This window comes from Taudactylus pleione, unplaced genomic scaffold (assembly GCF_031769625.1).
Source record: "Taudactylus pleione unplaced genomic scaffold, aTauple2 ptg000019l, whole genome shotgun sequence".
Taxonomy (NCBI): Eukaryota; Metazoa; Chordata; class Amphibia; order Anura; family Myobatrachidae; genus Taudactylus; species Taudactylus pleione.
The window spans coordinates 3,088,805-3,101,947 of NW_028284421.1; the positions used below are offsets into that span (position 1 = coordinate 3,088,805).

At 44.5% G+C, this 13,143-nt stretch overlaps 1 protein-coding gene across 3 annotated transcripts in view; it reads right to left on the reverse strand.

The window, feature by feature from the left end:
- The window catches only part of DNAAF4 (dynein axonemal assembly factor 4), a 58,294-nt gene that overhangs the window by 16,870 nt on the left and 28,281 nt on the right, over positions 1 to 13,143 (reverse strand). For 2 of the 3 annotated variants that reach the window (XM_088444946.1, XM_088444964.1), the window contains exons 3-5: positions 11,213 to 11,346; positions 9,859 to 10,036; positions 7,780 to 7,907 (exon numbers count right to left, since the gene is read on the reverse strand). In XM_088444946.1, the coding sequence (XP_088301072.1) occupies positions 7,780 to 7,907; positions 9,859 to 10,036; positions 11,213 to 11,346 (440 nt within the window). The remainder of the gene's footprint in view (positions 1 to 7,779; positions 7,908 to 9,858; positions 10,037 to 11,212; positions 11,347 to 13,143) is intronic. The other variant, XM_088444955.1, reaches the window with a different exon arrangement.

A 13,143-nucleotide genomic window follows, 5' to 3' on the forward strand; every position in this document is an offset into this window, starting at 1 on the left:
TTAGCTATCACAATGAAAATAATATTATATACTATTTCCCAACAATACTCTTATTATTTGTAATTGGTCTTCTAATCGCAATGCCTGCCATTGCACAAGGTTGCTTATTTCTTAATTTGATGGGGTTAGTATACTTTATTATATAGTACCAATAAATGGCAGTGTTTTACATTGAGACTTCTTATGTAGACATGCCCTTCCATGCCTCAGCGAAGTTTACAATCTAATCTACAGTATCCTATTGAAAAGCACACCTGCAAACACAAGGGTCAATTTATCTACGAGTACATATTAAATCATGAGAGTTTTTTTAGTCTAAAAACATGTGAGTTTGCATGTTCTCCGACTCTATTACATTGGCCGAGTTTAAAAAGTTTAAGAGTTTACTGCTAAACTCACATTTTCTAATCTCTCACCTTATTACATTTAACCCATTAAGTGAAAAAAGGAAACTTATGTTGCTTACCTGTTAAGTCTCTTTCTTCAACTCCATAGGGAGCATAGGGATAGCACTGGGGTATAGCATGGAGAGGAGAGTCTGGGCACCAAATAGTTAATTGAAAATACCCACAAGCCCAGGCTCCCTTTGCTATATATACCCCACCCCCAGCCACTGGCCAGCAGTTTAGTTTGCAAGCCCACGGCAGGAGCGAGGCAGAGGAGAAGGATAAAGAGGTTTGGCACATATACAGAACCATACATACAGGTAAGACTACAGCCGGACAGGTCACCAAGGAAACACAGGTGTGTGCCCTGTGCCCCCTATGGAGTAGAAGACTTAACAGTTAAGCAACACAAGTCTCCTTTTCTTCTTCTTCCTCCACTAAGAGGCACAGAGATAAGACTGGGCTGTCCCAAAGCTGTCCCCCTATGGTCAGGGACACGGCCGCAGTGAGCACAGAACGCCCGAAGGCGGCCTCTGAAGACGCAAAAGTATCAAAGGCATAAAAGCAGCCCCTCTTATGAACATCATATAACAGACGAACAGAGAATCTGACCTGCGAATATCTCTGGTCCTTTTGACAAAGTCTCAAGCTGGCCACACACTAGACCAACTTACATCCAACCAGTCAACTAGTTGATTGGTTGGAATGAAAATCTGGTAAGGTATGGCCAATGACAATCAGCAATTTGCTCCCAAAAAACGGAAAATGGTCAAAAACTTGTTTGAACAAATTGTTTAGATCAAACATTTAACAAACTTGTCTGACGACCATTTTCATCTGTTTTCTGGCATTTAGGAGCAAATTGCCGATCATCATTTACTCCCATACATTACCAGATTTTCATTCCAACCAATCAACTAGTTGGCTGGTTGGACAGATAATCTTTAGATGTGTGGCCAGCTATAGAGCTTCCACACCCAAGGAAGCTGTCCTGCTGAGAGGAATCAGAAATGTGGAAAAGCAGGTACTATTTCTTGATTATTTTTTTTTATTGTTATTTTACATTGAGTATAAACAAGTGTGAAGCAAGGAGAGCAACATATAGCAACTGTAGCATATCCAGCTGGTGTATATAGGAAAATATAGTGCTTTAGAATACAGACTTAATTACAAACTATACTACATGAGAGTTTATATCTGAATAATAACATGACAGAAAACTTCACAAGATTTCTTTGAGTAAACCAGACTGTAAAATTGGTGGCACAAGAACCAGCCTGCTGTACAATACGTTGACTCCCGTTCATCAATTTAAGGAGAAAAAGTAGAGATGTTACATTAGAAAGAACATTTTATTGTAAAATATATTATCGGAATACATACGATTGACCAGCGGTTGGGATGCCGGCGGTCAGAAGACCGACAGCGGCATGACGATGTTCAGGACCCCTCCCGCGGTGGTGCCTAACCCTAGCCTCCCCCCGGTGGTGCCTAACCCTAATCTCCTTTTCCGCACCCTAAACCTAATCCTCCCCGGGTAGTGTCTAACCCTAACCTCCCCCTGGTGGTGCCTAACCCTCCCCTCCCCGCAGCCTAACCCCAACCCTCCCCGATCGGTGCCTAACCTTAACCTATCCTGGAAGGTCCCTAAACCTAACCCCCTAACCCGCATACTTGCCATTGGAATGCCGGCAGTAGGAATGCCTACGTTGGGGATGGCGGCGTCGGCATTCTGACGGGCGGTGGGATTCCGGCGTCAGTATATTGACGTCTAGCATCCCGTCCGCCAGCATCCTGACTGCCTCCCATATTACCAGTGGAAGAGAATGATACTACTAAATCTAACCAGATATAAGGTCTGGGATATTACTGTAGACACCTAAGTAAGTACCAATCAGTTGACTTGAACAAATTGAAGATTTTCTTTTATAAAATGAATAAAAGATCAATACGGCGCTGTCACTAAGCAGCTGGCTCAAATGGAGGGTGTCAGCCTCCTGGTATAAACACATAAGAATGGCTCTGAGCAGCTTGGCTGACTGAAAATGAAAAGTTTATTACTGCAATTTCATATAAATAAAAGATAAATAATAACATGCAATAAAACACAAATAAAAAAGCGACATCTGCATGTTTATCGGGAGGTGAACAACCTACACAAGTCTGGTACAGAACCATAAGCTGGATAATACTCTGGATTGTTCTATTGAGACTAATGACTGAACTTTTACTCCCTGCCGATTGCACATTTGGAACTGAGATTTATTAACAGTTAAAGTTCATTTTAGCTTTTTTATTCGCAATTATTTCATCTGTTTCTACACTGATTCATTGTCTCATTTATGCTTTTTTATTTGTGTTTTATTGCATGTTATTATTTATCTTTTATTTATATAAAATTGCAGTAATAAACATTTAATTTTCATTCATCCAAGCTGCGCAGAGTCATTCTTATGTGTTTTACACCCATCTTTATACCATGTACTAGGAGAAGGGTTTTATTATTTGTATGTTTTATTTAATTTATCTATCATTGTGATTATAATCATTAGTTTTTCAGTGCTGTTCACCTTCCTTTTTCTTTGTGTGTACAATTTGAAGATTTTCACCCACAATTTCTTGATTTATGTGGAAGCGTTTCACCACCTTGGGAAGGTAGCCCAGGTGAGTCCGCAGCACAGCCCTGTCTGAATGGTAAATAAGTAATGGGGAGCGACATGATAGGGCGCTCAAATTCGACAGCCTCCGGGCCGACGCGATGTCCAGAAGAAAAATTGTTTTCCAGGTAAGCAAGCGCAACTGAACCGTCTGTAACGGTTCAAAGTGAGCCGACTGGAGAGCTCAGAGAACCAGGGGCAGATCCCATGGAGCCACGGGAGACACAAATGGTGGCTGAATGTGGAGAACTCCATGGAAAAAGGTTTGCACATCTGCAAACAGTGCTATCTGTCATTGGAAAAGAACAGACAAAGCCAAAACCAGACCTTCAAAGGAAGAGAGCCGGAGGCCCAAATCTAGACCTGTCTGCAGAAAGGAAAGGATACGGGATAGGCGAAAAGACCTGGAGTTACAACCCTTAGTCGCACACCAAGAAAAATAGGTACGCCAAACCCAGTGATAGACACGTGCCGCAGAAGGTTTTCTAGCTTGCAGCATGGTATGAATGACCCTTCTCGAGAATCCCTTCACTCTCAGGACGGATGTCTCAAGAGCCACCCCGTCAAAGTGAGACGGGCCAGATCCGGATGGAAACATGGACCCTGAGACAGAAGATCCGGCTGCAGTCGAAGACGCAGTGGAAGGTCTATGGAGAGACCCAGCAGGTCTGCATACCACACCCTGCGAGGCCAATCCGACGCCACCAGGATCATCGTGCCTCCCTCCAGCTTGAACTTACGGAGAACCCGAGGAATCATCGATGCCATAAGGTCCCCCGGCTCCAAGGCTAGAATGATGCTCCGCAGGGACTCCATGCGGAATCTGGAGGAACTTGTTCAGGTGCTTTAAATTGAGAATGGGTCGAAATGAGCTGTCTGGCTTCTGTACCAGAAACAGATTGGCATAAAAGTCTAACCCTCTCTGAGACGGGGGAACAGGGATAACAACCGCTGAGGCCAGGAGAGAGTGAATAGACTACTCGAGAGCTTCTGCTTTTCCTGGCTGTGTGGGAAGGCCAGTGGAAAAGAACCTGGAAGGCGGACGCTGACGAAAAGTGGGAGCATAACCCTGGGACACGTTGTCTCTAACCCAAGTGTCTGTCATGGTCTGCATCCAAAGTGCCGAAAAGCCAGCCACCACCACCGAGGTCCCCCGGTAGGAGGACCGCCCCATCATGCAGCAGGCTTTTCTGCTGGCTTGGCAGCCGGACATCTAGTGGACCAGTATTGCTTACCTTGGGGTTTGGAGCTTTTGGGGACCGAACCCTGGCTTCTGGGAAATGGCTGACCTCTGGCTTTGCCCTGCAAACAAAAGGAACGAGAGACTGAAGTCCTAGGTCAGAGAGTGGCAACTGACAGTAAGAAAACGGACTTAGACAATGCCAGAGTGGCCACTATCTAGACCAATTCCGGACCGAACAGAACATCTCCTGAATAGGGAAGGGCTTCCAGAACCTTCTTGAATTCTGTGTCGGCCCCCCCAGGTGCGCAACCAGAGCGCTCTTCTGGCTGCAATTGCAGAAGCAGATACCTTAGATGTCAAAATCCCTGAATCTATGGCCGCTTTGGAGAGATAGGAAGCTGCCGCTCTAACATGCCCAACCAAAGACACCAGGTCTCCTCTGTGAGTGCCTAAGGTAAGCATCCGCCCAGCAGCCAATGGCTTTAGCCACCCAAGCCGATGCAAGGGCTGAATAAGCCAGCGCACCCGCATTAGCATAAATGGACTTCAGGAGCCAAATTTTCTAGCTTCCTATCCGTAGGATCTTTAAAATATGCAGTGTTAGGGATAGGAAGGAGGGACGACCTAATAAAACAAGTAATATGGGCATCCACAGGGGGAGGAGATTCCCACTTAGCCCTATCCAGCTGCTGGGAGAGGGTAAAAAGGTAGCAATATGCTTAGAAACTTGAAAGTACTACTAGGGTGAGTCCACGTCTCCGCAAGGAGGTCTTCTAGCTGTGCTGAAGACGGAAATTCTGTTAATGTCTTCTTCTGCCTCTTAAATACAGGTGCCTTGGATCTGGGAGGCTGCTGAGTCCTTAACGTGGAGAATGGATTTTACTGCTCTGATAAGAGCCTCTAACATCTACTGGGGACATAGGCCCTGATTGAGAGCCGCTCGTAAGCGGCCGCTCGTTCGTTCTGACCGATGTTCGCACATCTGCGCATGCATACGGATTTTAATACGCATGCGCGAACCAGTCAGTGCGGCCTTAAATCGTTTGTTCGCTATATAGCGAATGCCTGCTATTTTGAGTGACAGAGGAAGGCGTATGTGGGTGGTAACAGGGGAAGGTGCTTGAAAACGGGGGTGTGGAATTAGATCGCAGGCGTGCTTAAAGGTCAAAACGGACGTTTTAAGGGAGTGCATAATTAATACAGCAGCGTAATTGACCACGTCACTTGGTTTTTTTTTACTCCGAACTGCTCGCAAAATAGCGGTTGAAAAAACCAGCCACAAGAATAGCGAGCAGTTCATACGCTGTTCGATGTACTCGATTAATCTAATAAATAGCGGACATGACGTAGGATGCGAGCGGCCAGGGGGCGTAGTTTTCAAAATTACAACCGCAAGTTTTGCTCGCTCGTTCAGACTTAGAGGCGTGAACAGACCGCAATTAGCGAACGGTTCATTTGAACAGCCACCCCTTGTTTTAGAACGAACGACCGCAAATAGCGAGCGGCTCTGAATCGGGCCCATAGCCTCCTCTGGGACTGAAGACATCGTAACGTCAGAGGTAATGGAAGCACACGCTTCGCCATATAAGTATACTTCTTAGTTTGAACCTTCCCCAGATAAAGGTGTAGAGCTCTCACGTGCAGCAGGCCTGCGTCTGGGAACCCTGTCTTTATCTAGCATCTGCTGAAAAGATGCGGACACCTGAGCTAACCCATGGACTGACTGAGCAAATTATTGCATCCAAGGTGGCTCCGCCATGGGAAGCTGAGGAGTAGGGGCAGGGGGTACTGGGGCTGCCATCTGGTCTACAAACTGTGACATTACCTGTGTTAACCTGGATGCCCTAGCCGGTTACTGACTGGATTCAATGGGCGAAGTCGTCTGTTGCAGGGGGCATAAAGCAACTGACACAAAGGCCATCCTGCTCCAAGTCCTAAGGAGAAATGACATTAATACATTTCTTACAGGTGCGCATTACTGTAGCACCCACCTCCTATTTCTGGACATCCTGAGAGTCGCAGAAATTGACACACACCAAAATAAACAATTGAGGATATGTGTTGGCAAAAAGGGTCTGAAAGTGCTAGTATATATCAGAATAAAGTACTCACCCCTGCAAGGAATGTTCCCTAGGTGACCAGTAACCACAGCAGGTACAAAGACACAGAAAAAAGTACAACTACTTACATGCACACAGACCACTCAGTGCAAGAAATGTGGGCTATTTGTGCTCAACAAGCCAGCCAATATAGCAGGAAGGAGCCATATGTATAACACAGTTGCTGGGAGCATGCTATGAGAGGAGACCAGATCCCAGCTTCTCTCCCCGATGCTGAGGCAGGCTATGAGAGAAAATGGCCGCTCAGCTTTCAGGAGGAGGAGAGAGGGAAGGATCCTGCCTGGGTCTTGCTGGCCGAGGAGGAAAAAGCACACCCCAGGGTTGGGGGAGGGGCTAACAGGGAGCTCCCACCTGGATGGAGCCCAGGGATAATGGCCGCTGATGCGAATAAGCAGCACCCGGCTGCATAAAATTACCCTGGTGGTCTAGTGGGAAGTGCAGGAGACCGGGAGCCCCCAACTGCCAGTACCGCCGGTGGTCACCTACCCCGGCGGTAAAAGCCGCAAACACGCGGCTCCCTGCATGCAGGGAGCCACCTTACCTGATCCCACCGAGTGCCGGCCGTGGCTCCGGATGGTCTGGAGTCAGCGGCCGAAGTCTCAAACACAGACGCTAGTACTGCGGCCATTGGCGCTGGAGCGGAAGTGGGGTCCTCCTATAGAACACCTCACACAGCTCACCCAATGTTAAAAGCACAGCTCCTGCCGGCACCAAACTCAAACTGCTGGCCAGTGGCTGGGGGCGTGGTATAGAGCAGAGGGAGCCTGGGCTTAAGGGTATTTTCAATTAACTATTTGGTGTCCAGACTCTCCTCTCCAGGCTATATCCCAGTGTTATCCATGTGCCTCTTAGTGGAGCAAGACGATACTTTCAGTAGTTTGAAAAAAATCCATCATCAATGCAGTTGGTAAATATTTCTTTAAGAAAAAATATTACACCATACACAAAGATAGTTTCTGCAAATAGCACAAATGACAAAACTGAAGCACTCACTTCATAATAAGATGAAGAAAAACTTGTTTCAGATACTATCTTTGTCAGGGCCGTAACTGGGATGGAGCGACCAGTGCCATGGCACAGGGCACCGCAGGGCAGGGGGCACTGTTTGGGCCTGTCAATTTTCCTGTTTATTATCATTCTCACTTGTAGCTTCCTCTTCTCTTATCCCCAGCATCTCCTGGCTTCCCCTCTCTTCCCTGGCCCTTCCCCATGAGGTCATGGCCCTTTCTCAGGTGCACCATCTTCTGTCCCTAGTTAAAAAATGGGGGGCGCCAATGCTCTCTCTGGCACAGGGCACCAAAAAGTCTAGTTACGGCTCTGATCTTTGTGTATGGTCTAATATTTTTTCCTATATACAGTTGGGTCTCCAATTGTATATTCTTATAGCAAATTTGTACACCACCACCGTACAGTCTCGCCCCAATTTGTCTTACCTCCTCCTCTTCTGCCACCAGAGATTCCCTGATAGCTGTAGGGAAGGCACGAGGAGTAAACTGAATTTGAATACAGCCAGTTTTCCTAGTAGGGGGCACAGTCTTTTCATTGCCATGTTTTTGAGCTGCTGACATACAAAATAATTTGTGAGTGCAAGTTATGTTAAACATTTAGCTAATTCACCATATTTCCAGATTTCTAAAACTGACAAGAGGATGTGAGATGAGGGATAATAGTAGTTAATGGTGTTCTAAAGCAACATTGTACATACTAGCCTGATTATTTTCCAGTCAGTAAACTCGTAGCTCTGTTTTGGAAAGGAAATGCTAATCATTGTATGCAAATGAGGGAGTTATCCAAGATGAACCAAATGTTGCGTGTCTCATGCTGGAATCGGATTCACTCTACTTTGTTATTATCATCATGAATATTCCTGTGCCTGACACTCATGTCACCACCAAAGAAATGGCCAGAGAAGGGAGAACCTATAATTACTTGAAGTGGTTGGTGAGCTGACTGAATGACCGTATCTGCTTGCTGTTATTGTAGACAAGTCACATTATCCCCTTGTTCAACAGGCACTAAAATTAGAGTAGAAATTCAAATTTGGCCAGGCATGTGCGCACCAGTGCAGCGGTTTTGTGTGTGTACTCTTCACACTTCATTAACGTGGTCATGCCCACATCTGACCACAAGAGGGCAAACACAGAACAAAACATAACTATACATGAAAAAAAGACACACTACATTGGTAAATTATCCAATTATACTAGTCAATCTGTCAAACTATTATTCTGAAATTATGCAAGGTTCTAAAAGAGAAGATAAGTAGGTTATAACAGAGATTTGCAATATTAATAATTTCTTATTATTATTATACTATTCACATTTAGGAAAAGACTAAAAGTATTCAATTGACAGAGCTAAAATAAATTTGAGTGCATTCAAAAAAAAAAGTTAATTAATGTTTGATTTTACATCAGATGTTACTGAAATAAAACTCTGAAAGCCCCAGCTCTACTTCAAGTTCTATGGCAGAGGATACCCTATAAGGGCTAATACAGTATTTTCAATTGCTTAAAGCCAGAGACTTGTTTAATAAAGACAAAAGAATGAATACAATGTAGTACAAATGCCAGGATTACCTGTCAATAAACGGGATGTTGTTAAAACTTAGTTACCAAAGAAAAAGTAACTTACACAAATGTTGGTGAATTCAATGTTAGAACAACACTAAAACCACATGAGTTACCGCATAGTGTAACAATGTGCATCACATATATGTCACACTGTATACGCACAGCTCACGCTATAATGTTAGATAAACGCATCTACTAATTGCAGCTTCTTTCAACTGGGGAGGTAGATGCAAGACATTCATGGTACAATCATCAAATTGGTGTGGTTATCTTGCACCTGCATACCTTTACTTTACTATTACTCCAGGTACACTTAGATACATTGCCTGGCAGGTGTATCTTTTCCGTATCCATAAGTCATGTGAAGAAGATGCCACGTTTATACAACAGACTTTAGTCTGCACATATATTAGAATATGTATGATTCAAAATGTAGCCATGGAAACAAAGTATGCATAAATAAACCAGGACTTTATGTTCAACTTTAAGAGAACTGAAAGCTCCAAGTAAACAAAGCTTAATCCCTAGACACATTCATGTAGGTCTCCTTAGTTGAGTCACTGGGGTTGGTGACACCCAGTGTGCTGTACTCAACCTGTTACCCCTCCTATGGTCCTCGCTCGCATTTGCGAAAGGAGCGTGACCTTGTGCCAACAAAGCCATGACCCATGATGTATGATGTTTTGGTGGCATGACCACATGTCACACTCTCGTTTTCATCATGCTGGGGGCTTGCCTAGTGCTCTGGGAATCACTGGGCAGACCCCCTGTCTCTCTCCCGGCACAGTGGATGATGTGCGCTGCTTTCTGCTCGGTAACACCATCCGAGGCGGTGACACCAAAAGAACAGACCAGCTCTACACCGCACCCTTCACTACTGGGTCTCTCTCCTTGCTTAGGTTATACCCAGTATAATCTGGCACCACTTTTAGAACATACCTTTGTTTAAAACATTCTTCTGCTTTTCTTTTTCTATCCTCCTTTGCTTGGTTTTCTCTCTGTTCCTTTGTTCCTCTTCTCTTCTCTGCTGTTCCTTAAACTTCTCTAATTCTTCGCTTGCTTTCCGTCTTTCTTCTTCTTTCACATTTTCTATTTGCTTCCTCTCTTCTTCATTGATCTAAGAAAATAGTTTTAAAATCTGTGTTATTTCACAAAAATCTCCTGTGACAGGTGCCCAAATGGGCTACTTGGCTAAAAGAAGCAGGCTCCATCTGTACACTCCATATTGTCATAGTCCACTTTCTAAGTCCTAACTAGAAGGGAATGCATGTGCAGCAGACTGTAGCTGTCTTCATGATTTTACTGATAAACCATTTATACAAATGGTTACCAACGGCTACAACTACCTTACAGTCTGCTAAATTAATTGGTTTTCAGAATGTAATTTGTGTGCTACAATGTAGGGAACATTCATTATAATTTATAGATCATTGTTAATGAGTTAAGGACCTTAGGGGGAATAATTAGGTCACGGATACCTCTTTCAGATCCCAATTGACAGGTTGCACCCGGGATTTGTGCACGCGTCCATCCTGGGTGTGACCCGCCTGAGACCCCTTTCAGACTGGCGGCCCGACCCAGCAATAATGCCAGGTCGATGACACCACCGCCATTGCTGCTGAGCCGGCGCTTGGAGACAAGATCATCTCCAAGCGCCGGCTCTCCCTATGCAGTGAACAGGCGTCTCGACCCGGGTTACCCGTGCACACCGCACAGCGAGCCGGGTTGCTAGTCTCAGGTTGAAATGCCGGGTCGCTCGACCCGATTATTTCAACTGGGCCCTTTCACACTGCGCAGTAACCTGGGTTATTTGATGGCCGTGTGAAAGGGAATCGGTATGTTATAACGCCGGACGTCAGCCCGGCAGATGAAATACGGACGCCGGAAGGCCGGCATATGGAGATCCCGACAGGGTAAGAATAAAGGCTATCCCTAACCCTCTCCGCCCCCCTAACCCTCCTTTAGGGATGCCTAACCCTAACCTCCCCCCCTAGTGCCTAACCCTAACCTCCCCCCAGGGGTTCCTAAGCCTAAATACCCTTTGTCACAACAATATAAATATATCTTTTCAAACTAAAAAAAGTCACAGGTGATGGGCAATTTTCACTCCTTCCCATCCTCTACACCAGATCTGCTGAAATCTGAATGTAAAACTGAATAAGACACTTCCAATACTGCATTAAGTTCCTCTTTGCGGAGCCGTGTTACTAATACACTTTCTCAGGCTGGATATGTACATACATACTACTTGTGTGCATAAATGTCAGATTTGTAAAGTATAGAAGTGATTTACCTTCATCATGACCTCTAGGGAGTATTTCTCATTTTCTCTTTTTCTGACAGCTCTGGCCTGTATATCCTCCTTTATTTTCTCCTGCACTCTAATAACAGCACTCTCTCTGATCATTTGCATTGCCGCTTTCTCTACTGCAAAACATGACCACCACAGGTGTTTAACTTCTGCTTTAACTGGATGACATATATATTCAGCATCAGATTTGCTTAAATGTGATGCATTATCCAGTAGATATGATGAAAAATATCAGGTCCGATGGAAATGCCAAGACACAATTGCTAGCAAATTGTATAGACCTGACCGCAATAAGGGATGTCTCTCACTGACCTGAACACAGTCGGATCATGACTACTGTTACATTACATATTCTGCCAGCCAACCTCTCATTGACTCCAGTCACATTTATCGGGACTGCTGACCACATGTAGCGATTTGTGGTTAATATGGTGTAAAATGATCAATTAGCTAGGCATAGTGATAACTTCACAGTTTTAGTCATCAACGTAAAGAATTTTTAAACCCTTCATTGGCTGGCACGATCTCTTACAAAAGCCATACTAATGACCTATGAAATGCTAATGAATGGTATGTGGAAGGTACTCTTGCACATTAGGATTATTATATTTTATTTATAATGGCAACACAAGAGTTCCATAGTTATGTAAATAATTACATAGAAAATACAGAGGTTAGAGAGCCCTGCATTCTAGGGTATTGGAGGAAACAGATGGAAAGTGGAGTAGAAAAGGGGATAGAAGTTGGAAGGTTAGGAGAAGTTGTGGAAAGCATGTATGAATGGGCATTCCAGAGGTTGGGAGTGGCACAGAAAAAATACTGAAGGCCTAAGGGGGAGGAGGTCATCAGGGAGGAGAAAGTCATTGGCAGAGTTAAGTGGGCGGGAGAGTGTGTGAATGGAAATAAGGATGGAAATGTAGGGGGAAAAAGTAGTTGAGGGCTGTGTAGGGGACAGAGAGGAGTTTGATTCTGTAGGGACAGGGAGACATTTGAGAAACATTTGAGAAACTGGCACAGGAGAAGATCAAAGGCAGAGCTTAAAAATAGATGAAAGTGTTAAGTGTAGACAGAAGGGCCAAGACAGGAGTTTGGAAAGCTACAGAAGGGTAAATTAGAGCAACGTAGGCAACCCCTTGCCAAGGCAAAAAGGTATAGAGGCAGGAAAGAAGGTAGCCAAGGACAGAAGTTAAAGGGACACCAATGGGAAGGGAGGTGGGGGGAGTGGAGGTACATGTAGAGACAGCGAAGGAGCCATTGGACAAGGAGATGAACAACGAGAGTGCTGTGTCATCGAGGTGGATGGAGTGGTGGATTTGAAGGAGGAAGGGGTGGTATGGTGTCAAATGCACCCGTGAGATTGAGTTGAACAAGAACAGAGAAATGACACTTGGATTTGGCTGTGAGGAGGTTTAACGTACATCCCTTTAAATTCTTAATTAAAACTGCAATCTTAAAGTTAACATTTTTCAGCATGAGTTACAAATACAGCATGCAGGGGTATTACATTATTACAGCTATACATGAGCTATTGGCAGCTAATTAAATGAAGATCCTGGGTTCCAAAAGTATTTCAAATAATCGGATTATATTTCTTTTTAAAGCATGCTGATTACTTTTATATATTGACTGCATTTAGGCTCCCATTAACTATTACACTATTGGAGCCCTCTTGTTGTGTGTTTGTATTGTGTTTACTTTAAGATTTCTAGTAGTGTTCTAACAAGATGAGCAGCGAAGTTGATACACTGCTGATTACTATACACATACACTAAGTAGTCAAATTATTATGGCCACCGGGTAGTACTTTGCTGGGCCACCTTTTGCCCTTAATGAGGCTTCAATTCTTCCAGGCATGTATTCTACTAACTCTCCACACTAATCAAAGGGCCCAGACACTCCCATTAAAACATGCC